Source organism: Petromyzon marinus, unplaced genomic scaffold (assembly GCF_048934315.1).
Source record: "Petromyzon marinus isolate PM22_M1 ecotype Great Lakes invasive population unplaced genomic scaffold, UKy_Petmar_22M1.pri1.0 PM_G_Scaffold_44, whole genome shotgun sequence".
Classification (NCBI taxonomy): domain Eukaryota; kingdom Metazoa; phylum Chordata; class Hyperoartia; order Petromyzontiformes; family Petromyzontidae; genus Petromyzon; species Petromyzon marinus.
In genome coordinates, this window is record NW_027422996.1 from 1557388 (window position 1) to 1582964 (window position 25577).

General features: G+C 44.3%; 2 protein-coding genes across 3 annotated transcripts; one reads left to right on the forward strand and one right to left on the reverse strand.

Moving 5' to 3' along the window:
• Window positions 1-313: 313 nt before the first annotated feature.
• Window positions 314-8913, reverse strand: LOC142917285 (speckle-type POZ protein-like). 2 transcript variants are annotated; one of them, XM_076061916.1, is made up of 8 exons: window positions 8823-8913; window positions 8136-8257; window positions 7814-7965; window positions 4468-4595; window positions 3508-3685; window positions 2058-2113; window positions 1508-1630; window positions 314-484 (listed from the first exon to the last, which is right to left on the reverse strand). In XM_076061916.1, the coding sequence occupies exons 1-8, from the start codon at window positions 8898-8900 to the stop codon at window positions 329-331; spliced, it is 993 nt and encodes a 330-aa protein (XP_075918031.1). In that variant the 5' UTR covers window positions 8901-8913; the 3' UTR covers window positions 314-328. The 2 variants fall into 2 exon arrangements, with proteins under 2 accessions (XP_075918031.1, XP_075918032.1); XM_076061917.1 differs by lacking the exon at window positions 8823-8913 and adding an exon at window positions 8684-8772.
• Window positions 8914-15165: 6252 nt separating this feature from the next.
• LOC142917286 (hydroxylysine kinase-like) lies at window positions 15166-23661 on the forward strand. The gene is made up of 5 exons (XM_076061918.1): window positions 15166-15490; window positions 18500-18642; window positions 19131-19311; window positions 20457-20766; window positions 20903-23661. Exons 1-5 carry the CDS (start codon window positions 15166-15168, stop codon window positions 21075-21077), a joined length of 1134 nt encoding a protein of 377 aa, XP_075918033.1. The 3' UTR covers window positions 21078-23661.
• The last annotated feature ends 1916 nt before the right edge of the window (window positions 23662-25577 follow it).

A 25577-nucleotide genomic window follows, 5' to 3' on the forward strand; every position in this document is an offset into this window, starting at 1 on the left:
CTTGGCCATAGATGTTCTTTGCCTGCCACCGTTAAGTCTGTTTGAGACGCTTGCATGGAGGTCCCAGCTGTGGAGACTGGGCCGTGGCCAAGGCACGGAAAGCATCCGCAACCAGGTGAGGGCGAGACAGAACCATGGACTTCCAGCCCGCCGTCTCCATTACGTCCATCGCATGACTGCAAGTACAAGTCAGGGTTAAGCGAGCTCCTAATAAGCAGTGTCTATAAGGATTGGGGCAAACGGTTAGTCTCCATTAAAAGGGACTGTAATGCAAATTGCCATGTAAGCATCATCAATCTTACGCAGCTCAGTGACAGTCACACTCTCACTAGACTTGCCTGTTTATTATGAAGTCAATGGCCCGGGCCTTCAACTGCTCTGCACTGTGCAAATCGGCCAAGATCAAAGTCTCTGCAACATTTTCCACCGACAAGTTTGTGCATAGTGCCTCCTCGCACATCACCTTCAACCTCTCTAATGCATACTTGAGAAAAGTAAAAACAAAGTGCAATTTCAGTATTAAGAACACTATTTTCTCTACCTATTTCGCTTGTATAACATTCCCTCACCCCATGAACTACTTTATAAACGCAGTATACAGCAGTCAAATGTTTGAGAATTTTCTTAAAACATGGCATCAACCTTTCAGCATATTTATGTTTTAAGTCATGTATTTATTGATCTCTACTATAATTAGGGGTCCTTGTCCTAAACTTTATTATATTGGTTACAAAGTCATGCAAATTACAAAGGAGGTGAGATGTTGTTTTCCAAGAGCTTCAAGAGTTTGGTTGTTAAGCTGATAAACAATGCAACTGCAAGCCACCGTATTTCAACTCTAGCAGAATATTAAACTTTAATGAACAAAGCTTGAACATGCGACTTTATACGATTTGTATTCTTATTTCATTACAATCGCTTTAGGAACTATTGAATATGATGTTCCAGAAGGGAGAGTAATGACTCTTAACTGATTATCTGGCAGTTCTTCAGGAACAGCAGGATATCCGTTTCCTTAATAAAAGTATATTTGTTCCAATTTATTTCTATACAGCCATGCCACATCAAACAATCTTTTAAAACACTTCCCTTTATTTTATTACTAATTATATCAATTGTTAATGTGATTAACAAAAAACCCTCAATACAAGAACACACAGCCAAATGGTTGCACTTAGGATAAAAATGCTGCATGTGAATGCACTTCAATGCACACGTACTAGCCTCTAGCATGGACTAATACCAGTTTGACATTCAATTCAATTGTGAAATTGCATGACAATTTATATTTTTTGTTGAAAATTCAATCATCTCCCAGGACATCAATTCCAAAACCTGAAAGCACTAATGTGAACGTCTACATCATATACATTTGCTATTCATATTATTTGTGACACGGGCTTTAGAAAAGACCTAAATGCTGTTTTAATTTCACTTGCGACCTGCAACTGCATACCGATACATCACAAGGTGGTGCGATCTCATGTTAATATTTTAAGCGTGTAACCTTGTCAGCAGCAGCCAGCAGCTCATCAGCCATCTTCTCCAGGTTTGGAGCCCTTCCCGTATAGACAAAACTCATCATTTCCTTGAACACGTCAGGGTCCACATCATTAATCTCCACTCGATTCTGCAAGGTAGCAAGACAATATATTCAAATTAACTTCGGCATATATTGGGAGACGAAAATATAGCATTAAATTAAATAAAAATCCTTTATATCTACACAACACATGTAAAGTGGCTCCATTCAAGTTGTATTCAACTTGCCGATGACTATTTATTGCACGTAATAAATCCATTCTTGACACACATGCAATGGCCTTCTGTGAAATGTTGAATAAAAAATAGCTATAAAATACAATCTAACATTCCCTCGGAATGAATACTTTTTGATAATAAATGTGCAATGCGCCAAAAGAGTTACTAGGGTAATAGTTCAACATTTGACAGCACTCTCAAGAGATACTTATCAACCGATCCATTGTGATAAATGCACCTTGGAAATGTATGATCACAGTATTAATGTGCTGTATTAAGATTGCATTTAAAGATACCTTTTTCCTCTCTTCCATTTCATGTTCAAACATAGCATTAAAAACAAGTGACCGACCTGAAAAAGGTAAAGCAACTGTTAACAAATACAGTAAAACCTTGGATTGCGAGAATAATTTGTTCCGGAAACGTGTTTGTAATCCAAAGCACTCGTATATCAAAGCACTCGTATATCAGTTGTGATCACGTGACGCTCGGCAGACAAAGCGTATACGTACTACTCGTATTGCAAAACCTCACTCGTTTATCAAATTAATATTTATTAAAAAATTTTGCTCGTCTTGCAAAACACTTGCAGACCAAGTTACTCGCAATTCAAGGTTTTACTGTACAGTGAATTGGAAAAACACCGGAATGTGGTACAGACACATTTAGATGTTATATCTAGAGATCAAATGAGGTAAAATCCAGATCCATATTTTATTTCATATGGCATATCCATTACAGATTTGTCAAACATGGACGCAAATAAATGTCCAAATTAGAGGCTCAAAACCTACACCATAACTGCATTGTGAAAAATGAATTCCTGCACAACAACGATATAGTGAAGTAAATAAAAACGGAATACAAACTTTAGCAACAGGCTAATTAAATATGTGTATCTCTCACACAATACAATATTACATTTATATATGTAGTGACATCGCGAATGTCACTGTGTAATGCCGGCTATAGAGAGGCACAGCATGCGATGTATTAACATCGCGGGCACCACGTGGATGTGGGTGCAGTACCGGCCCGAGAGGGGCATGGTGAGCGCTGTCTGACAGTGCTGAGTGGCACCACGCTCTGCGTGGGGTGCCGACCCCTACAGGATAGGGTGTGAGAGTGCTGGCCATGGGAATGGGGTTACCAAGGGCCATGGCACTTGACCACGAAGGACACGTGATCGGTAAAGTGTACACAGGGCCCCCAGGTGGGGGCTAGGGGTGGTCACGTGTCAGGGCCCGGAACCCGCTAGAGGATTCCAGAAGGTGGTCGTGGCCAAGGGCGGAGCCACCCCCGCCACAGAGGATAAAAGCCGGGTCCCTGAGAGGGACCGGCTGCTGTTGTTCATCCTGAAGAATCTACGTCCTACAAGAGTCACCAACACGTGGACCCGGACCCCGGCCAGGGTCCGGTCCGTCGTAGCTAATTCCCGTGTAATTAGTGTAGATAGCCTGGTGGTCCACCACCATAGGTTGTTCATGTGTTAAGGGGTAGTACCCCGTGTGTCGGTTGAAGAAGTGCGTCTGTGACTCAGTTGAATTCATTACACATATTTACTGATGTATCCTATAACAAAAAGCATTACAAATTGACGTAATCATTTGCCAGTGTTAGTTAATAAAATTCAGTGTAAAACAGGAAATGGCTGTAGTTGATTACCCCAAACTAATTACAGTATCATTAATTATATGGTTCTATTGTACACTAAACGACACATGTGTTGCTTGTTGTGGCACAGACCTGCCAATACGGCCTTGTGTGCTTTAAACTCCTGGCCACCAACACGAAGCAGGCAGTCAGTGAAGCGGGAATTGTCCCAGATCTCCCCGAAGTCAACTGCCAGCCGGCAATCTGGCACTTTCAATGTACTCATGCTGGATTGACCAGAAAAGTTCACGGAATCCTGCACCACACTAACCTGCATAGACATCAACCAGCTTTGAGAAGGCATTTGATGATTTTTTTTTACAAATCCTCACTTAACTACACATTTTGCATGAAGATGTAGGCTTTGGTTCAATCAAGCAAGCAAATCTGCACAGACATCCTATATCAGAACAAGTGTTGTGAATAATGCCAAAATAGAGGTCCGTGAAATGTTTTTCATATTAATCAATTTTCATTCTATATTTTTGTCAAGTTATTTTACACTGTATAAACAGTTTAAACAGGTAGTGAGGCCCCTAATTATGGGTTCTGCACAACAACAGAGGAAGTGAACAGCCCTTCTTGATGTGCTTCCTTTCATTATCAAAAATGCTTGTATTTTGTAAAGTATTTTAAAGATAAAAAATATAAATCTGGCTGATTAAAAGGACCCCCCTAAGGACAAGAAACATTTACATCAAACTGGCTGATGTCCGAGAATAGGAAAAGGAATTCATGTGGCGACATTTAAACAAAACACTTTATGTAATACCTGACATTCTAGTTTATAAAAATGTCAAGGTTTAAATATAAACACTATCCAGAGGGAGAAAATCTAAAAAAATACGCTTGATTATTTAATTGTTGTGCTATGTTAACTCTAGCACCAGTGGAGGAAAAACGTGCTTGTAAAACTCATGTTAACAATTTCCTTGTATGGAACAGGGAAAGTAATTATTACAATCTTCAATTAAGTAGAATATTGACTCCAACTGTGCAATTGTAATGACTAAAATAGAAAATTACACATTAGCTGCAGCATGTCATACTTACTTCACCAAAGAGTGTCAGTTTGTTATCTGGAAGCAAGCTATTAGATTCATCAAGCAAAAAATTTCTTCGAATGAATTTTTTAAATCCCCAGTCTTTTCCTTGGAAAAAGCGGTATGCTCGCGGGCTCTCTGTAAAAAAAGATTTCAAACAATACTCACCAGTTCTTACAATAAACTGTGGTAATTTCATGTAATGGGAAAAAAAAACTTAATTCTATTTTCAAAGTGTAAAGACAGCAATGTATTCTAAAGCCCTGCGCCACGGTGGCAGTCAACTACCTCGCCTGGAATATAGGTCATGGGTTCGATCTCAACCCTGATGCCTGTATATTTGGAATCAGCATGTTCTCCTTGTGGTTGCATGTATTTTTATCCAGGTCTTCCGGTTTTTCCCTCCATATTTATAAAAATCCAGAGTATTTGGCTGCTATACATTTCCACACAATAAGCCATCTCGTTAAGCTATCGTTTGTGGCCGGGGCACTTCTGAAAAAGAGCTATGTACAGTGAGGGAAAAAAGTATTTGATTCCCTGCTGATTTTGTACGTTTGCCCACTGACAAAGAAATGATCAGTCTATCATTTTAATGGTAGGTTTATTTGAACAGTGAGAGACAGAAAAACAACAAAATTCAGAAAAACGCATGTCAAAAATGTTATAAATTGATTTGCATTTTAATGAGGGAAATAAGTATTTGACCCCTCTGCAAAACATGACCTAGTACTTGGTGGCAAAACCCTTGTTGGCAATCACAGAGGTCAGACGTTTCTTGTAGTTGGCCACCTGGTTTGCACACATCTCAGGAGGGATTTTGTCCCACTCCTCTTTGCAGATCTTCTCCAAGTCATTAAGATTTCGAGGCTGACGTTTGGCAACTCGAACTTTCAGCTCCCTCCAGATTTCCTATGGGATTAAGGTCTGGAGACTGGCTAGGCCACCCCAGGACCTTAATGTGCTTCTTCTTGAGCCACTCCTTTGTTGCCTTGGCCATGTGTTTTGGGTTATTGTCATGCTGGAATACCCATACAGGACCCATTTTCAATGCCCTGGCTGAGGGAAGGAGGTTCTCACCCAAGATTTGACGGTACATGGCCCCGTCCATTTTCCCTTTGATGCGGTGAAGTTGTCCCGTCCCCTTAGCAGAAAAACACCCCCAAAGCATAATGTTTACACCTCCATGTTTGACAGTGGGGATGGTGTTCTTGGGGTCATAGGCAGCATTCCTCCTCCTCCTCCAAACACGACGAGTTGAGTTGATGCCAAAGAGGTCCATTTTGGTCTCATCTGACCACAACACTTTCACCCAGTTGTCCTCTGAATCACTCAGATGTTCATTGGCAAGCTTCAGACAGGCATGTATATGTACTTTGTTTTGCAGGGGGACCTTGCGGGCGCTGCAGGATTTCAGTCCTTCACGGCGTAGTGTGTTACCAATTGTTTTCTTGGTGACTATGGTCCCAGCTGCCTTGAGATCATTGACAAGATCCTCCCGTGTAGTTCTGTGCTGATTCCTCACCGTTCTCATGATCATTGCAACCCCACGAGGTGAGATCTTGCATGGGGCCCCAGACCGAGGGAGATTGACAGTTCTTTTGTGTTTCTTCCATTTGCGAATAATCGCACCAACTGTTGTCACCTTCTCACCAAGCTGCTTGGCAATGGTCTTGTAGCCCATTCCAGCCTTGTGTAGGTCTACAATCTTGTCCCTGACATCCTTGGAGAGCTCTTTGGTCTTGGCCATGGTGGAGAGTTTGGAATCTGATTGATTGCTTCTGTGTAAAGGTGTCTGTTATACAGGTAAGCTGAGATTAGGAGCACTCCCTTTAAGAGTGTGCTCCTAATCTCAGCTCGTTACCTGTATAAACGATACCTGGGAGCCAGAAATCTTTCTGATTGAGAGGGAGTCAAATACTTATTTCCCTCATTAAAATGCCAATCAATTTATACAATTTTTGACATGCGTTTTTCTGGATTTTGTTGTTGTTATTCTGTCTCTCACTGTTGAAATAAACCTACCATTAAAATTATAGACTGATCATTTCTTTGTTAGTGGGCAAACGTACAAAATCAGCAGAGCATCAAATACTTTTTTCCCACACTGTAGCTCAGTGGGCCTTGCCTGGTAAAATAAAAATAGTTCAGTTTAGCTTTTAACTTCAAGGTAGATGAAAATCAGACCTGGATTTAAGTGTATGAAGATATAGTTCATATGGATTAGTTGAATGTGTTTGTGTATTAATAATGCTTGTCTTTGTAAACATGGTTGTGTGACGTGAGTTACATGTTAACATTACCAAAGACAACACCAAAGCAAATAATAAGAAAAAAACATGAAAGTTTAAAACAAAAAGATAGATTTAGACTCTCAGAAACATGTTAATAGCCTTAGCAAAGCACAGTAAATGTATGTATGTCATCACTTAAAATAGTTATCGCGCATTGAAAGAGTATCCTGAAAGTAATAAGGCAATTATAAAACAAACAATATGAACCACTAAAGCAAGGTAAAAGAGAAGTGTGAAATGGGATGAAAATGCCAACCTTTGTAAAACCACCAGAAATGAATACAAAAATGGATGAGAATACAAACAAAAATAATGAAGTTGTAATAAACAGTGAGTGCAAGCAGAAAAAATAAAGCCGTCACTTGATAAATTACAATGGAATAACACATGGTGAAGATTGTAAAACTAGGAAAAGAAATGTCCGTGAATGACAATGTCCAGGTACACTAAGCAAAATAAAATAATTATTGGAGGGTCAATATCATGGAAAACACTAAAAATATGCATAATGGCAACTTCTGAAGGTGGAACAGGATCAAGAGCACTTTTGGAATATGAATTTGATAATGAAAAGTTGCAATGTGCTACAGGATGAAAGATTCCAATCTAGTGCATATTACCTACTATGAAACACTGATTACAAATAGAAACACTGACAAATGGAACAAAACTAAAAAGTACACAAAGCGTGGAGAGAAGTATGTTGAGAATTACAGTGAGAAACTGAAAGAGGAACACGTTGGTCAAATCAAAACGGCAAATTAGAGACATCATATTCACTGTTGTAAATATAGATTGGGCTTGGACAGGACACATCGCTAAATGGGATGGTTGATGGATGAGACTAGTGGTCGAATAGGAAGAAAAGTAGAGTACATGCCCAAGACGATGTCAAACGTAGACAAGGAGATATTAGATCAGCTCATGTGAAGGATGAGGGATGGTGTTCGGAAGGTTTATACAATGTTTCAAGCAGTCGATAAATAATGGCTGATTATGATATAATCCTGTTACCAAATACACATATGACGTGAATTGATACTTAAATACAAGTAGTTTCACCCATAGCCTTGGTTTCCTCTCCCTTGGCATTAAGAATAGAAACCTTGAACTTGGCGTAGACTTCATTCTTGGGACAGCTGACCAATAACAAGTACAACGATAGGTAATCTTTACTCTCTTCATCAAGACCCTTGGGGTGTATGCGTAGGCACCTGATTGAACATATAAACAAGACATATTAGGTGTGTATGTACGCGCAGACTACATTACTAAAACAATATAGTATGAACTAAAACATGCACTATGCAAAATTGTTCTAGTAAAGCACCTCCGTGAGCATTGTGATTTTTTAATGTCATAAAATAGCCAGAATTTACTGTACCATTTCAATGTATCATTGGTGCCTGCTGAAAATGTAGAACTCTTGAGAACTTCGCCCATTTCTTTACGACAGAAGCTGAAATTGTTGATGGTCCACATATAAGAGAACTTTACCACCTTAACCTGAAATACACGAGCACATAACAGCTATAAAGCTCATTCATTACCATAAATACATGACCATTGACAAACCCTCAAGTATTTCACCCACACATCTGAATATTGTGCTCAAAAAACATAAACTGTCTATAAGGAAAGAAACATTACTGTAAATGAAAGGGTCTTATTAGTGTTCTGCGATTACCTTGCATGTGCATTACTGCACAGCGTTAACACAACAAGTCTCAACATGTCATAGATTAGAGTGTGCAATAAAAGGCCTTTTTATTTTTTTTATTTGATAAAAACTGCTGCCCCTTTTGTATAAATACACTACCAGTCAAAATCAGAGACAATTATCTAGTATAATGTTGTTAGTGCAATTCTATGAACTTTGCAATCTGATGTACAAAAATAGCCTGTACAATGATAATCCATAATTGCACTTACACATAATTATGAAACCATTTTGGATGGCTTTGCGATGAACAAAAACCGTGTAAAAGTTAAATGCATTAGCCATGCGCATACTTTGACCGGCACAAGATGGAGACCCGTTGAATGTGATTGGCCACAGGGGAACAAGTACCTGTGTGTAGCACCAGCTTTCTGCGATGGGCGCATTGGACATTTCAGACGGAGGTGGGGGGCTCGGGGCCCTGGACATGTTTGCATTGCATGCGAGGGAAGTGACATCATCAGGTGACATTAAGAGGGAAGTGACATCATGAGGTGACATTAAGCAGGAAGTGACATCATCAGGCGACATTAAGAGGGAAGTGACATCGTCAGGCGATATTAACATGTAAGTGACTACGAGATTACGAGTTAAATGTTCTTGCTGTGGTTTTCACACCTGACGATGATTGCTTGTGTTGCGGTCGAAACGTCGTAAGAATTTTATTGCTTTATATTTTTTATTATTTTATTGTTTCCCTTCTACGTGGTGACTTTACCGAAAGAACAAAGAATATGAATCGCTGCAGTCACGGAAGATTTAAATAATTAAATAAAATTGCAAGAGATTGATTATTCGTGCAAAAGAGCGTCGCGTAACCGATCACTCAGGAGTGGGACCTGCGCCTTTAGTGGCACCCCGACGTGAAACGAGCACACGGCACCAACTGTCCCCACTTCCTGAAACGGAACGGGGTTTTACAATCGATGCACGTGCAACTAGTCTCAATGATTGTTGCGCACAGGAGTGCTTCAGGAGAGCATCAGCGAGGTTTTACTGTTCCTCCTCCACTGGAGGGGCGCAGGCTACAGCACAGCGGTTTACCACCAGGCACTCCGTAGTTTGGGTTGTGTGGACACAACATCGCAGGGCTGTGAGACTTCTTGAAGGAGGAGATGTGGCACATCAGCCTGTTAATGTTTTGATTTAAAGCTTTCGTCACTGCAGTAATTCATATTCTTAGCTCTTTCGGTAAAGTCACGTTGAAGGGAAACAATAAAATAATAAAATATATATTGTGTTTTATATATATTTTATTGTTTTATTGTTTCCCTTCAACGTGACTTTACCGAAAGAGCTAAGAATATGAATTACTGCAGTCACGAAAGCTTTAAATCAAGAGTCCATCTATGTTCTGAAAAGAGGAGGGGGGAGACGAAAAATTAATTTATGCTGTCTGAAAGCCACCGTAAGCGTGAACAATCAATTAAGACCTGAAATGGTTTATCAAATCCTTCCAATGATTGCTAAGCCAGAGTCCATCTTCTCGGTTGAAATTGTCTCTGTGTTTGTATATGTGGATAGCCTCATGAACAAATCTCTCATGGTAGCCAGATGGATTGCAAAGAACCTCTGTCTTGGAGAAGTCAATGTCATGTGAGCCTACTGAATTATAACAGTGATCTGCCATGGCCGAGGTGTTGGTCCTACCGTGTTTAAGGTGTGCTTTGTGTTCACGAATGCGGTCCGAGACATGGCGTTTGGTTTCACCAATGTAACTACAATGTAACTACTACCACAGAGGCAACTTAGTTTGTAGACACCAGGGTACTGTATGTCGTGATAGCGAACTAATGCGTATAATGCTCCCACATTTATAATGAACTTAGGTGGGTGACCACTATTGATTCCCATGTCACAGGGCTATACCTAATACATGAAAACTTGAAATGAAACTTGAAATAACAGACTGTTGAGGCAATTGCTGTTGGCGAGTAACAGCGTCTATGAAGGCTGGCACAGCACACGAGCAGTGGGTGGCCAAGAGCAGGCCCGGCCACCAGAGACCCACAGAGACCCACAGGGACACATAGAGACTGACAGAGACACACAGAGACCCACAGAGACTCAGAGAGACCGACAGAGACACACAGAGACCCAGAGACACCCACAGAGACACACAGAGACCAACAGACACACAGAGACTCACAGAGACCCACAGGGACACACAGAGACCCGTAGAGACCCGTAGAGACTCATAGAGACCCATATAGACCCAGAGTGACTGAGACTCGTAGACACCCATAGAGGCTCAGGGACTCACAGAGACCCATAGAGACACCATCACCACCACCATCACAACCATGATCATCACCACCATCACAACCACCACCACGATCACACTGCACCAGGTACTCATTTAAAGCCATGCCGACCCATGGAAAGCGGTTTAAATATTCGGCACCATTATTGGTCGTGAGTGGGGAGGAATTGAACTCTGTTCACTGGGTTCGCAACACAGCGTTGCAAGCCACCACACTGCCGCTCCCCATTAGGACGGCGCACACGGCATTGACAACCTTGATGCTTCCGGTTGCTTGCGATGAAGTGACCGGTTGGCTCAGCCTGCCAAGAGCACCGAGCTGTACCGCTGAGACCATGAGTTTGAAATTCAGGCAACTTGCTTGTGATTTTAAACCAGGTTTCTCAAGCGTATTGCATTTGGCTAAATTCCAGCTGAGAATGAAAATATCAGTTTCACTCTCGTACGTGAAACATTTTTCTCCGTGGCAGGGCGTGTGGGGAGGTGCTGCTCATGACTGTTTGGGGGGGGGGTGGTGGTGACACGTGGCCCCCCAATGATCCGATCAAAATCCCTCATTTCGATCGGATCATTGGGGTTTACAGTGAGGGAAAAAAAGTATTTGATCCCCTGCTGATTTTGTACGTTTGCCCACTGACAAAGAAATATAATTTTAAGAAATATAATTTTAATGGTAGGTTTATTTGAACAGTGAGAGATAGAATAACAACAACAAAATCCAGAAAAATGCATGTCAAAAATGCTATAAATTGATTTGCATTTTAATGAGGGAAATAAGTATTTGACCCCCTCTCAATCAGAAAGATTTCTGGCTCCCAGGTGTCTTTTATACAGGTAACGAGCTGAGATTAGGAGCACACTCTTAAAGGGAGTGCTCCTAATCTCAGCTTGTTACCTGTATAAAAGTCACCTGTCCACAGAAGCAATCAATCAGATCCCAAACTCTCCACCAGTCAACGCCCTACCTGGTTGATTGACGTTGAGAGACCACGCCCACACACGTGATCGTCTAACGTGGTCGATTCCCACGTCTACACAGTCGGAATCGATTAATGAAGGTTCATTTTAGACCACTGTTGATTCCCATGTTATCCCAATGCAAATCGATTTTATTAGCCTAAGCCACAAATAAATCGATTCTCATGTTATCCCAATGGAAATCGACTCATACATTCGTAACTCTACTATAATCGATTCCTAATGTTATCCCATTAGGAATCGGCGCGAGTATAGTTAATCGAAATTTAAATCGATTTTTTCTGCAGGTGACTTGGCGCAGCAACCACGGTGAGCCGAGCCGATCGATACATCATCGGGTGCCAGGTTGTGGTGGACGTGGGGAGCGGTGGTGCAGTGGTTAGCGCACTGTGTGTGTGTGGGGAGCGGTGGTGCAGTGGTTAGCGCACTGTGTGTGTGTGGGGGAGCGGTGGTGCAGTGGTTAGCGCACTGTGTGTGTGTGGGGAGCGGTGGTGCAGTGGTTAGCGCACTGTGTGTGTGTGGGGAGCGGTGGTGCAGTGGTTAGCGCACTGTGTGTGTAGTGGGGAGCGGTGGTGCAGTGGTTAGCGCACTGTGTGTGTAGTGGGGAGCGGTGGTGCAGTGGTTAGCGCACTGCGTGTGTGGGGAGCGGTGGTGCAGTGGTTAGCACACTGTGTGTGTTGAGTTTGTGTGCGTTGGGGTGGTAGCTGTGAACACAGTGGGTACTGTGTGGTTAGTAGTGACAAGTACATTATTATACAGCAGTGCCTTAAACTTGTTATTAGATTCAAGTATAACGTTGCAATGACTATTGTTTGCTAAACATAACTTAACATTTTTAATGACTGAGTTGAGTTTATGCGTGCGTTGGGGTGGTAGCTGTGAACACAGTGGGGACTGTCTGTGTACTCAGTAGTGAGTAGTTCATTATTATAAAGCAGTGCATCTCATACACACACACATCTCATACACACACACGCGCGCGCACACACATCTCATACACACACACACATCTCATACACACACACACGCATCTCATACACACACACATCTCATACACACACACACATCTCATACACACCCACGCATCTCATACACACACACCTCATACACACATGTATCTGATACACACACATCTCATACACACACACATCTCAAACACACACACATCTCATACACACACACACATCTCATACACACACACATCTCATACACACACACGCATCTCATACACACACACAAAGACAAAGACCCCCGTATAGCCTTAACAGACTCGGGGCAATGGCTGGGAGCCAACACCTATGAAGGCCGGCCCAGCACACGATGGGGTGGGTGGCCAAACACCACGCCCGGCCGCATTTGTCTCCCAAGTGGCGATGTTCACAGCCTGCACCAAGTACTCATTTAAGGCTGAGTTGACTTCAAAGACGGAAACAGAAATACTTCTTCACAATTATGGCAAATCGCCTGATGAAGCTGGTTGTAATAATCAGAGAAACGTCATACTCTAATGGTAAATGTTCTGGGTTTACTATCCAATACACCAGTGTGCTGAAGAAGTAACTAATTGGCACGTTTTGTTTACGTGAAATATGCTCTGACTTTAACATAGCTATTTCTGTGACCAGTTACAAGCTAATCACTCAGCTATTTCAATGCTAAATTCTATGCTAATTCCTTTGTCAAGGGGTACCTCTGCGGATGTGTATACTTTAACTTAGCTATTTCAATGAGCCATTTCAATGCTAAATTATATGCTAATTCCTTTGTCAAGACACTTGGTCTTTTCTTCTCATACAGCTTAAAGGTCGTGATCTAAGCGTGGCTTCTCTCACTCCAGCGCTGTCCTCCAGACAGTCTCGTCCCTTCACCTGATGAAGGCCGCTTGTGTTGTGGCCGAAACGTCGTGATTTTTTGTTATTTTATTTTCACCTACGTGACTTTACCCAATAGAACCAAAGAGTATATTTTATACTTTTTGCATTGTTTACAGTCTGGAAGCTACCCACATGGCAAATTTCAAGTTTGTTGCATGTCAGGAAGTATGCTAAACATTTCGAACAGACACACATATTCACAAATTTCGCTTTTATATATACAGACGAAGGGGTGGGTGACAGCACCACGCCCGGCCGCCTTTGTGTCCCCAGTGGCGATGTTCACACACCACAGCAATTACTCGTTTGAGGCTGAGTCGATCTAGGGGAGGCCCAGGAGCGGTTGAAATAATCGTCACCGATGGTGGCCGTGAGCGAGAATTGAACTCGGGTTGCCGGGTTCGTAGCGCAGTGCGCTAACCACTACACTACAATGCGTTAAGCTTCCACATGCGTGGGTCACGTGACAGATTTGACGTCACAGCTCACTTGCCGTGCAAAAAAAGTGCATTATTGAGCTCCCCCCCTCCTCCTCCCAGAATAAAACACAAAAGTGTATTTTAATAATTTTTGCGTGGTGTACAGTCTGGAAAGTACCCACATGGCAAATTTCAAGTTTGTTGCATGTCGGGAAGTACGCTAAACATTTTGAACAGACACACATAATCACAACTTTGCCTTTTACATTTGTATGGAGATAATTTCGGCCAGGGCTGCCCTGTGTCAGCGACTCTGAAAAATCTGCTGACACCCGGCACACCACGTCCAGTGTGTACCTTTCACTATCGCCGTGGCTACCGGGGCTGTGCTGCCCACTCCACTCCGCACCAGCGACCCGGAAAATATTCAGTGACAGATTAAGCCCTGATTATTATTCACACAATTACACATCCAGTGGAATTTGAACACGTGATTTCGTGCTTACGGGACAAGGTGTTTACTCGGTGGGCCATAGCTGCAGCTCCCCAATGCTGCATAAACCCACGGTTCTTGTTAAAATTCCAGTTACAGTAATGCTACTTTATCAGGCACTGGCTGTATTTCCACTGAAATACACAAGGAGAATTCTCTGTTATTACGAATCTTATATCTGACATGTTTAAGTGGTGCTTTTCTGTTTGGTGAAATGTGTCGCTATTAAATGTGATGCGAGCAAAGAGACGTGTTTATTGATCGCTGATCGATCGATTGACTTCATGGCCGAGCGGTAGCGCGTTGCAGATGTTTGTGGTATGAGCCCCACGACCACCCCGGTTAATACTGTGGGTGTATGAACTGTAAATATTGCGCACTGTCTGCTTCACAGTCGGATGCTAAAGATCTCGGAGATGTAATTTAAATAAGTAGTATGCCACGTGTGTCGGCACAACTCTGTAAATGTGAAAACTACTGTGGACTGTCCGCGAAGCGTAGCGCCTCCAGGGTGTAGCCTCGTGTGTACGCTGAGCTTGTTTCGCACCGTACGTAGCCAACCGTGCTCATCGGAGGCGCCTCGCGCTGCACGAATGGAGCGAACGCCAACGTGCACTTGCAAAACCCAAAAGCTTTTCGATTGCCCTCGTTTTGTCCGTTGAAGACGATGCAAGCCGCGCCGCAGGACGATGGCCACGAGCACGAGAAGCCGTGCATCAGCGAGTCCCACGCGGCGAAGCTGGTGGAGCGCCTCTACGGGGTGAGCGTGGCGGGGGTGAGCCCGCTGGCGAGCTACGTCGACCAGAACTACCACGTGCTGGCGCGCGACGGTCGCCAGTTCGTGCTCAAGGTCACCAACACGCGGGACAGCCAGCGGCCGCAGCTGCTCGAGGTGCAGATGGCCATGATGGGGTTCCTGCGGGAGAGGGGCTTCCCCATGCAGGAGGTGGTGGACAACGTCAGCGGGAAGATCATGTCGCTCGAGAGCATCGGTGAGCTGCGCCTGCGTGGGTCCCGGGAGCAGAGACATTGGAGAAGAGATGTACATAATACTAAATCTTGTTCTACTTGATGTGCGTCTCCATCTCTCTTTGTCTCCCCCTACATGCTAAGGCCTCGGCACAGAGACCCTATCTCTCTGTGCTCCGTACGTTGTGTCTCTCTTTGTGTCTCTGTGTGAACTCCCTTCTACTTAGGTGTCTGTATATATATCTGCGGTTCTGTGTTTCCTCTCTCTTAAATTTAGCTCTTCTATGCCTGATGATGATTGCTTGCGTTGCAATCGAAACGTCGTATGCTATTATGTAATTTTATTATTATTTCTTATTTCTACGTGACTTTACCGAAAAAACCAAAGAGTAATTCCTGCAGTCACGAAAGCGACAAATCAAGTTTAATAGATGTACAGTGCAGTACAATTGATTTTGCTGCAACTGAACTCTGGCCCCCACAACGTAGCACCACGCAGCAGCCTGTGATGCCTGTTTAATGCACGATTGTCACCCGTAGAAGCCCTAATCCAGGCTCAACCTGCTTAGCTTTCAGATCTTATGATAGGGCACATTCCAGGTGATTTAGTAATAGGCTGATAGTAATCATACGAACACAGCATTGGTTTATACTTGCAAAGACAACGATCAATATCCGAGCATGAGGCGGTGGTATAATACTGGGTCGCACTCCACTGACGATAAGTGATGTAAAAGGATCATACTTTTTAGTTTTTGTGAGGTTGGTGGATGTAACGCACTGCTTGTTGGTACTGGCCCAAGGTCCACATTGTGATATTTTGTAAATTCTTCATGTATATAAAAAAAAACAATGTTTGGTGTGTGGGATGAAACTGGAATGACTGCTCACAGCAAAGCCACACGGACGAGACGATAACATCTGTGGTGAGAGATCAGAAGCACACTTGCTGTTTTCTCATCTACTGACCTGCAGGTTGGTAGATATAATGTTTGTACAGTTCACCGACGCCGCTATTCGCCAACTGCACAGTGTGTTCCACCTCCCCACACCTCCGATGAGCACGGTTGGCTACGTACGTATGGTGCGAAAGAATTTCAACATACTTACGAAACCTAAATCGTAATTTTTGTTTCTGCTTATCTTCCCACGAGACCCTGAGACGTTTTAATGGCACAGAGAAGCAAACGTCAAACTCTTTGCATCGAGTTCCGGATTGGCTGACAAGGGGAACACGTCAAACCAAAACCATGTATTACATGAACAAGCATAGACGGGAGAGAGATGTCACAAGCAATATAATGTAGAGATATGAGAGAGATTTATTCATGATAAAGGTTTTTGGGTGAGATCGCGTTATTAATAAATTTGTCGTAACCCTCCACCACCCGACACAGCCAAACAGTAAAAAATGTGTCACGTTGACAACAGACAAAATAGTTCACTACTTTAGCCCACCGGTGTGATGAGTGAATACACAACATTTACAATATTTGAGTACGACGTTTCGCTGGTAATTACATCCAGCATCATCGGGCAATTCGCCAGAATGGTGAAGCCCTCACTTGCTCCCGGTCTTAAATAGAGCAGCAGGGTGATGTCATCATTTAACTCATTCATAGAGAGATTTAATCAGAAATATATTTATATGGAAGAGATAGGAGAAAGATCTATCCGCAAGAGGAGAGATTTAGAGAAATGCAAACATGTCGATACAGAGCTTATCTCTCCCCCACACCCACTCCGACCTCCTGCATCGCATCACTTCTATTAATATTATTATTGTAATCATCATCGTTACACTTGTTTTCACAGCAGAGCCTCACTGAGTATCGGGAGGGTCTTGTCAAACTTTTCAGTTGGGGGTAGGGCGCGGGGGCGACGGTTGTCGTGTGTAATTTCAAGTGAGTATTGCTGACTGAGACATGTACTTAATTAGTTCTTGTAAGGCGTGGCGGGATAGTTGTCCTGTAGACCAGAATGAATTAATTTTGGTGGTTCGGGCTTGGCCCACGGGCTGTAGTTGGGACAACACTGGGCTGCTAAACATTTGTAAAGCAAAGTGCTTCATAGCTCATCGGATTCCTCCAGTAAAAGTACATATTCTGATTATAATGCCTGGGCTAGCAGCGCTCCTTTAAACCCAGGCTTGGGGTTCATCGCGTGAGCTGACATCGCCACCCAACGCCGTGTTTGGAATGCGAAGATCACGGAATGCCGCTGACCCTTATATTTACGTGATGGAACGAGCGATAAAAGTCGCCTCCTGATGCAGATGGGGCCCCCATTCACCCTGCTCCTAAGTAATTTGCTCAAGCTGAACCCAGGGAATTCAGCTAGACTCGTGGTGCTGACGTATCCATTCTGGCCCGAACCTGGGCGAATTGCCCCCGGTTCCGGCCAGCGTGCGCTAAGGCGTGAGGGTTGCGTGCCACGTTGCAACTTTGGCGGATGCCTTACGCATGGGTGTGGCGAGGTATTATTCCTCTCAAATGCTTTATTTAGCTACAGCGGTTTAGACAACAAGGCTATATAGGAATGCGAATTTCGGAATGCGTTCGTGTTATTAATTTCTGCGTTAATAGTACCGTGAAAGAAAGTCATGAGGAAAAAATCACTCCAATTTACTATTTTTTGGGGGGGGGAACAGAAATACTCGATTCAAGTTGCTTGAGAGATTGGCGTTTTAAAGACTACACGAATTTTATGTGCGTTATATATCGGACTTAGCACGTTCATTATTGTTATTAACCATTTAATACTGAGCAGCAAATTGTCGCTTAATTTCCTAAAAAAAGAATAGTAGCCTTGGCTATCAGTTGAGCAATTCATAAGAGACCCTGTGTAGTATAGCACGTGGGTAATGGACACAGGGCGCAAAGTGGTGAGTTGACACTTTGGCCAGACCTTGGAGGTTCCGATATCAGCTTCCGAACAGCTTTTTATGTTCCAGCAAAAGGAAGCGACGGTGAGATTTCACTAACCATGGTGACCTCTTGACCTCGGTGGCGACTCCTGCTGTGAATTCTCAGACTGCGGCGAAGGAGAGAAGGAGTTCAACGTGCGGCTGCTCACGTACCTGCCCGGCGTGCCGCTGTCCAGGGTGCTGGCGGATGGCAGCCTGTACTACCAGGTGGGCAAGCTGGCAGCGAGCATCCACCAAGCCCTGCAGCAGGTACGAGCGCACGAGCGCCTCTTGACAGGTGACGTGAGACTGCAGGGATTCATATTCTTGTTGCTTTCGGTAAAGTCACCACCACGTAGAAGGGAAACAATAAAATAATAAAAAATATAAAACAATGAAATTCTCACGACGTTTCGACTGCAACACAAGCAATCGTCATGAGGTGTGAAAACCACAACAAGGAAATTTGAAAAAAAAAAATTCTTGTTGTGGTTTTCACACCTGATGATGAAAAAAATGTACTTGTTTTTTCATTCATTCTTTTATTTTATAGTTTTACCTACGTGACTTTACCGAAAAAAAACAAAGAGAAAATAATAAGTCAAGGAGAACATCTTTTTTGAAACGAAGACTATCCTTTGCTAGCTTGACGTTTTGCTGCCTTTAACTTACATATGTACTCAACTGGCCAATGCGATGTTAATCTCGTATTGCATTTTTTGTCATCTTACCGCCTTCATTTTTAAACATCTGCATAGTTTGAGCACCCGTTCCTGCACTCCCTGCAACGAGACGATTTCATCTGGAACCTGTCAAACACCCACCTGCTCGAGTCCTACCTCTTCACTCTGGACGGCGACCCCAACCAGGGTTTGGTCAGGGAGGTCATCGCCAAGTTCCGCGAGGAGATCCAACCCAACCTGCACAAGTTTACCAGATGTACGCTCGCCTCGCAGCTTCACCCGGGACGTAGCTCCATGCCTCAGGGGGCGAGGGGCGCTTCAGGCCACCGACGAGGCCTTGAAGCCACGACGGGTGCCGCGTACGTGTATACGTTGAACTTCTTTCGCACCGTACGTAGCCAACCGTGCTAATCGGAGGTGCGGGGGAAGGACAACAAACTAAACACAAAAAATCAGTTCAAAAATAAATTAGTGTTCAATCTAGGTTTAAAAGTGCATAGCTCCAGTGCCTTCCTAATATCGGAAAGAAGAGCTTTTCAGACGGCCGCAGAAGTGCATCTGAAAGCGCGCGATGCGGTGACTGTCTTTGTTTGTTCGATGGTTAGCCACAAGCCGCTGCGAGGATCACCCGAATTCGCGTGATGGTTTATGCTGCTTGACGAGATCAGCAAGGTATTGTGATTCATTTGTGGCAAGCATTTTCTTTGCAATGTGCTTTACGTGATTACTTTTACCCAGCATACACAGATGCATTACAGGGCATGCATGTAATGGGGGACACTCGCACAGACACTGATCACAGGTGAAATCAAATGACAGGGATATGACATTCAGACGCTACTGTATATAAATCATAATTGTAATTTCTACCAAATCATTTTTCAATGGATGCTAAATTGTGTTCAACAGTTTTTGTTACACATATACTCATAATAATAATGTACAGCCCTTTGTAAATGCACTATCTGGACGAAGGCATTCCCAGGCTGTGTAGGGTCATGGGGGTTGTTTTGCCACCTTCACCATGCTGGTCGGTGAGGAGGTAGGTAGGATCCCAGGACTGGTTCAGATATCAGTGATGTTCTCCATGGCCGGGAATCAAGGGCTCGTGATGCGGTGTGCATACCACTACACACCGCTCCATATCTCGCCCCCGTGCAGGGTTGTACGACGCTGGTGGGTTATTGTAATTCTGTGCCTTTGAAGGCAGGAGAAGTCGGTGATTCACTGAGACTCTGCGGGGGCCGTTCTTAGACTCGCACACGCGGCTTGCGCAACACCAATCGTGCGGCCGGAATAAAAACGGCACGGGCACGAACGATGACGACGGCGACGAGGGGAGGACGGTCAACAATAAAAGACAACGGACGAAATCAAATTCGACGTTCCCCCTCGCCGCAGGCATAATCCACGGTGACTTCAATGACGACAACATCCTGGTGCAGGAGGTGGCCGTGGGAAGCGAGCAGCAGCAGCAGCAGGGGCCCAAGTCGGCGGAGGGAGTGCCGCGGCACCGCGTCTCCGGCATTGTGGACCTCAACTCGATGATGTTCGGCTACCACGTGTACGACCTGGCCATGGCCATCATGTACATGATGGTGGAGAGCGGAGAGGCGATGGAGGCCGGGGGTCACGTCCTAGCCGGCTACGAGAGCGTGCAGGCCCTCACCGAGGACGAGAGGAGGGCCGTTTACTTCCTGGTGGCGTGCAGGTGAGAGCAGAGGTGGGGACACTAAAATCCCAGTCGATCAACAAGTCGGCAGCAAAAACCCTCTTGAATAACAAACGATATTAACCGTCACGACAGCAACGGCGACAACAACAATATGGTCTACTTTTCCCCGCAGGTTCTGCCAGTCGCTGGTCATGGCCCGCTACACGATCCTGCGATACCCGCAGAACGCCGACTACCTGCTGATAACGGCGCGCACCGGCTGGGTGAAGCTACACGAGCTCTGGACCAGGGGCCTGGAGGACATGCAGAGGCTGTGGTCCGATGTTGCGGCACGGTACAGAAACTAGAACCGCGGTGGAGATCGAGCGAACGGCGAGGAGAGAGAAGGGGGAGTTTGGGGTGGGGGGGGGCCCACCGTGAGACACGTCCTCCCACTCGCCCCACCGGTACCTCCCGAGGCTTCGCAAGGAACCGGTTTCAACTTGATCGTGGCGCCGTTGGTTTTGGACACGTGCGATCTTTGAATACGGAATCTGAAAAATGTGAATTGCTCATGCCAGGCACTTAATGCATAGGGGAGGTTTTTCGTGGCTTCAGGTTGAGGAGGCCACAAGTGCCACCTCGGGTTTTCCAGTCTCGGGCGATGGCGCGCGCGTCCGGTGGATTCGTTGAGTAACTGGAATGCGACGGCATTGGCTTCATCAGCAATACGATCCAAGCGCATTGAGAGACCGTCTAAATCCGCATCGCTGGGAATCGCCCAAAAACAGGAAAGTATTCATTTTCTTCTTTGAAACATTTCGGAGACTTGCGACGATCGTAGACAAGAAGGACGAGGAAAGATTTTGGTCTGGACTTGAACAGGGGGCAGTAAGATGGGAGATCTTAGTTGCTGGTGTGCAGATAATATTATAGGCGATTAGAGGGGGGGGGGAGAGGTTGGAGCGTTGAGAGCCCATGGAAGATCTTGAAGACATTGAAGGCGTCTTCAAGATCCTCCATCTTGCGGTTGAGTCGGAATTAGGTTGAGAGCACAGTGGAGGGATCCGAGTACCGGGTTGATGCGTTCTCATTGATGGGTGCAAGTTTGAAGGTTGGACGATCACTTGCACTTAGGAAGGTGGGAGATTTGTGGAGTCCACAGAGAGGGGTCCCTCCATGATTAATCAACGAGCATGATGAAGGCACGAATAAGATTCGGAGCAGCAGTTACATCGGCGCTTTCTCCAACCGGACAGGGGCACATATCTTCCCGGGATAAACTGCTCCGTATAATTGGTCCCTAGCAAAGGAGCTTCATCATCATCATCAGACTTTTTTTTCACGTTCCAGTTCTCAATGAATCCACCTGTACGCGCCAAGTGACGGGCGGGGAAAGCACAGGGCCGTCACAGACAAAATCCATTGTCGTATTGTGCTTCTATGCTCCCGTGTCCATTCTTGGCCGCCTTTAACCCGCACTGACCGGCACGGTGAATTGTGGTCACGTGACCCCAACGGAGCAGCACGACGTGGGGTGGGGGTCGTCCTCATACAGCAGTGGATTGACACGAGGCCTGTACGCGTGCCTCTCAATCTCACGTCACCGGAGGTTGAACAAACCTGAAGTGGAAGCTGTTGTTTCCTCAACCTGGAGGCACTGGTCACCCACTGCCTTGTTGCATATGTACATACGCGGATTTATACATATTTCCATACACATGTACATTTGCTTTCCATAGGTTACGTGTGTATGCATGGATGTATACATGCATGTGTACATTCATACCTACACACATGCATTCATATGTGCAGATATAAATATATAAGTCCACTAATAATTTACATAGGAACATGTTAGCATATCTATACATTTGTAAATACATTTACAAACATATACCCATGTATGTGTACGCATCACATGCATGGGTATATGTCTGTATGGCGCGCACATTGACACGTATACGTATTTCCATACACATACATTTTTTTCCCATAGGTCATGTGTGTATGCATGCATGTATGTATACATGCATGTATGCATGTGTACATTCATACATAGACACATGCATTCATATGTACAGATATATATGTAAGTCCACTAATAATAAACGTAGGAACATGTTTGCAGATATATACATCTGTAAATACACGTACAAACATATACCCATGTATGTGTACGCAACACATGCATGGGTATATGACATTGCTTACTTAGGCCCATATAATTATATTCGTATGTATAGCACATTGTCCTGTACAGGGTGTGTTGTCCTTGAATGTACCCATAATTAAATAATCGTAATTATACATCTAATTGAACTGTGCGGTTCAAGTTTCAAGTTTGCTATGTTCATGCAGATGAGAACCCAAGAGACCAGGATGGTCTCATGTGAAGACTGACCTGGGCCATTCGGATGGGCAGTAGGGAGAGTGATGAACACCATGTATCCAATCGAGATAATTTGCGGTGTAATTTTCGCCAAACGTGGACCCTGACGCCAGCGCACAGTGGTCCCACTCTTGCGAACTACGCCAAGGGATCTTTAACGTGTCCCCCTGGCTGAAATATTGGCAGCAAAAATAATCCTTACCGTGCTTGCATTTAACGATTGCGAAAACCTCGAGCGAATCCGTGTCGGCAGCACGCACAGAGGCGCGTGCCGAGTGCACAAAAATGTCTCCGCCTTGGTCATTGTGCAAAATCACCAATTCCTAAATAACTGCATCCGTTGGTCATCCATCTTTCTAGAGTGGTCGCCGATAGCAGCACACGAGAAAAGCACGTGATGTTGGCAAACACCTGGGACTTTTAAATCTCGATATGATGCGTGTCAACGCGATGGTCGACATGTGGCGGTCGAGAGGAGGGCATGAGACACAGATGATGAAATCTTCACATTACCAAGTGTGTATGGGTTATGTGATTTCATAAACATAGCTAGGACTGCAGTCTACTGTAATCCATTTTCTTCAGTGATTGGTGGACACCCATGTAACAGGTACATTCACAATCTTATACAGTAAACGTGTACATTGAGACATTAAATGCATGCTGTTAGAATTATGATGTATATGTATTACTATTAGGGATGTTCCAGATTTTCAGATTAATCTGAAAAATATCGCAATCCAGGCTGAGACATAAAATTTGGGACAAAATAAATAAATATTCTTTATATTGATCTGAAAAAGTGATGTCACAAACAGGTGGCATCACCTTCACGCCAAGAGTGGTGTCACTTGACAGGAGGTAATTGCCACATGACATCACTTGTTAAAACCCCAAAACGCATAAAAATTAGGACATCGTGTAAGTGGTCAAAAATCCATAAGAAGATCCATAATTGTTACAAATGCAAGCAAGTAATTTTTTTTAAATCAGAAAATCACCCATAGTATTTTACATGCATAAGCGTATCTGTACACACAAGTATGGGTGTGCATACACAAATACTAGGCGTGTAGCGATGCATAGACCGTAAACAAACGATTCCTACACCCACAAACGTTCGCATCTAATCGTGCATTTGGGAATTTGTTATTTACAAGTGATGCAAACGACGTCCGAGCGACACCGTACGCATCGCAGTCGGGCCAAGTTGAGTGAACGAAAACCGTAGAGACGAGAACGAAAAAAAGTGTGAAACAATACAAATGCGAGTTTCATCATCGATGGTGACCCACTGCAGGACCGGTGTTTTTATCGGTCGTAGTAACGACGCAGCGGATCAGAATCCTCGATTCCGTATGCTCGCAACACGTGTGGCAAATAGTGAACGTTAGAATCGCCCAGTAAACCGTTTGGCCAACGTTGGCCGAACGTTCACCCCTTGCGCTGGTCCAGATGTTCCACTTTTACTGGGAAACCACTTGCATTCCATCCGTGCAATCCACCTAATTGTTCCGGTCACCTAATCTACCGCAGGCACTCGAGGTGCCGCGTTCACCACATTTGGTAATTAAAACCAAATTGTTTAATCTTGAATCTATCGCAGCGCCCGAGTGATGACGATACGTCGAACTGCTGGGTGGTGGGGGGGGGTAGTCTTATTCGTACATGCCTAATATTTACCTACATGCATAACCTGCGCGCACAGGATAGTACTGGCGTAACGCGTGTAGTTTTCCGCCTTCAAAAGTGCCTTTATTTTTTAACAAAACAGGAGAGACGCGAGCGGCCCAGCTGCGGAGAGCTATCCTCCGGAAACGATGCTTGCGTTCCTCTGCACGGCTACCTCCTGGGGCGACAACCTGTGGTTAATCCCAACATTGCTCCCTGCCATAGCTGCTCGTGCGTTAGGAACGTATTGTTGCTGCATCCAGCGCTGTTGACAAAACGGCGTTCACAGTTCACATGTAGTTCACATGTAGTTCACATGTAGTTCACGCAGAGTTTCAGTACAGCGTGCAACGTGTGCCTAGCTTTGAACTGTTGTGTCGTGTTGCTTTAGTTTCCTGCCCCCCCCCGCCCCCCTCCCCGAATATATTTCACGTTAAGTGTATTTTTTTTTGGCGCAGGTGAGAAGCAAAATAAAAATTGGCACAAAAACAACTTTCGGCACGTAAAATATAAAAATCGAAAAAATAACAAAAATATAAATGAATGTTAAAGAAGATATTCCCTATGGCGCTTGTCGATGTGATTTCCAATTATGCTGTCAATGTCGCGCGTATCCATTTGAAAATCCTGCATAGCAGCGCACCACCCTGTGTGCCACGCACTTACAAAAAGAAATCCCCCGAAAATTCAGTTATTGAAAAACGCGACATGTTTCGATTGCCAACCCCCTTCAAAGCACCGTCTATACGTACACACGCAAACCTGAACAGGCTTAGGCTGAAATTAAGCAACAATGCGGATGCCG

What these genes read in the sequence shown, in the direction of transcription:
- LOC142917286 (XM_076061918.1), top strand. Translation starts at nt 15,166, where the DNA reads ATGCAAGCCGCGCCGCAGGACGATGGCCACGAGCACGAGAAGCCGTGC. An exon ending in CATGTCGCTCGAGAGCATCG is followed by an intron (nt 15,491 to 18,499) that starts GTGAGCTGCGCC and finishes GTGAATTCTCAG; the next exon opens with ACTGCGGCGAAGGAGAGAAG. An exon ending in CCTGCACAAGTTTACCAGAT is followed by an intron (nt 19,312 to 20,456) that starts GTACGCTCGCCT and finishes CCCTCGCCGCAG; the next exon opens with GCATAATCCACGGTGACTTC.
- LOC142917285 (XM_076061916.1), bottom strand. Translation starts at nt 8,900, where the DNA reads ATGTCCAGGGCCCCGAGCCCCCCACCTCCGTCTGAAATGTCCAATGCG. An exon ending in ACCAATGATACATTGAAATG is followed by an intron (nt 7,966 to 8,135) that starts GTACAGTAAATT and finishes ATGTTCAATCAG; the next exon opens with GTGCCTACGCATACACCCCA. An exon ending in AACTGACACTCTTTGGTGAA is followed by an intron (nt 3,686 to 4,467) that starts GTAAGTATGACA and finishes ATGTCTATGCAG; the next exon opens with GTTAGTGTGGTGCAGGATTC.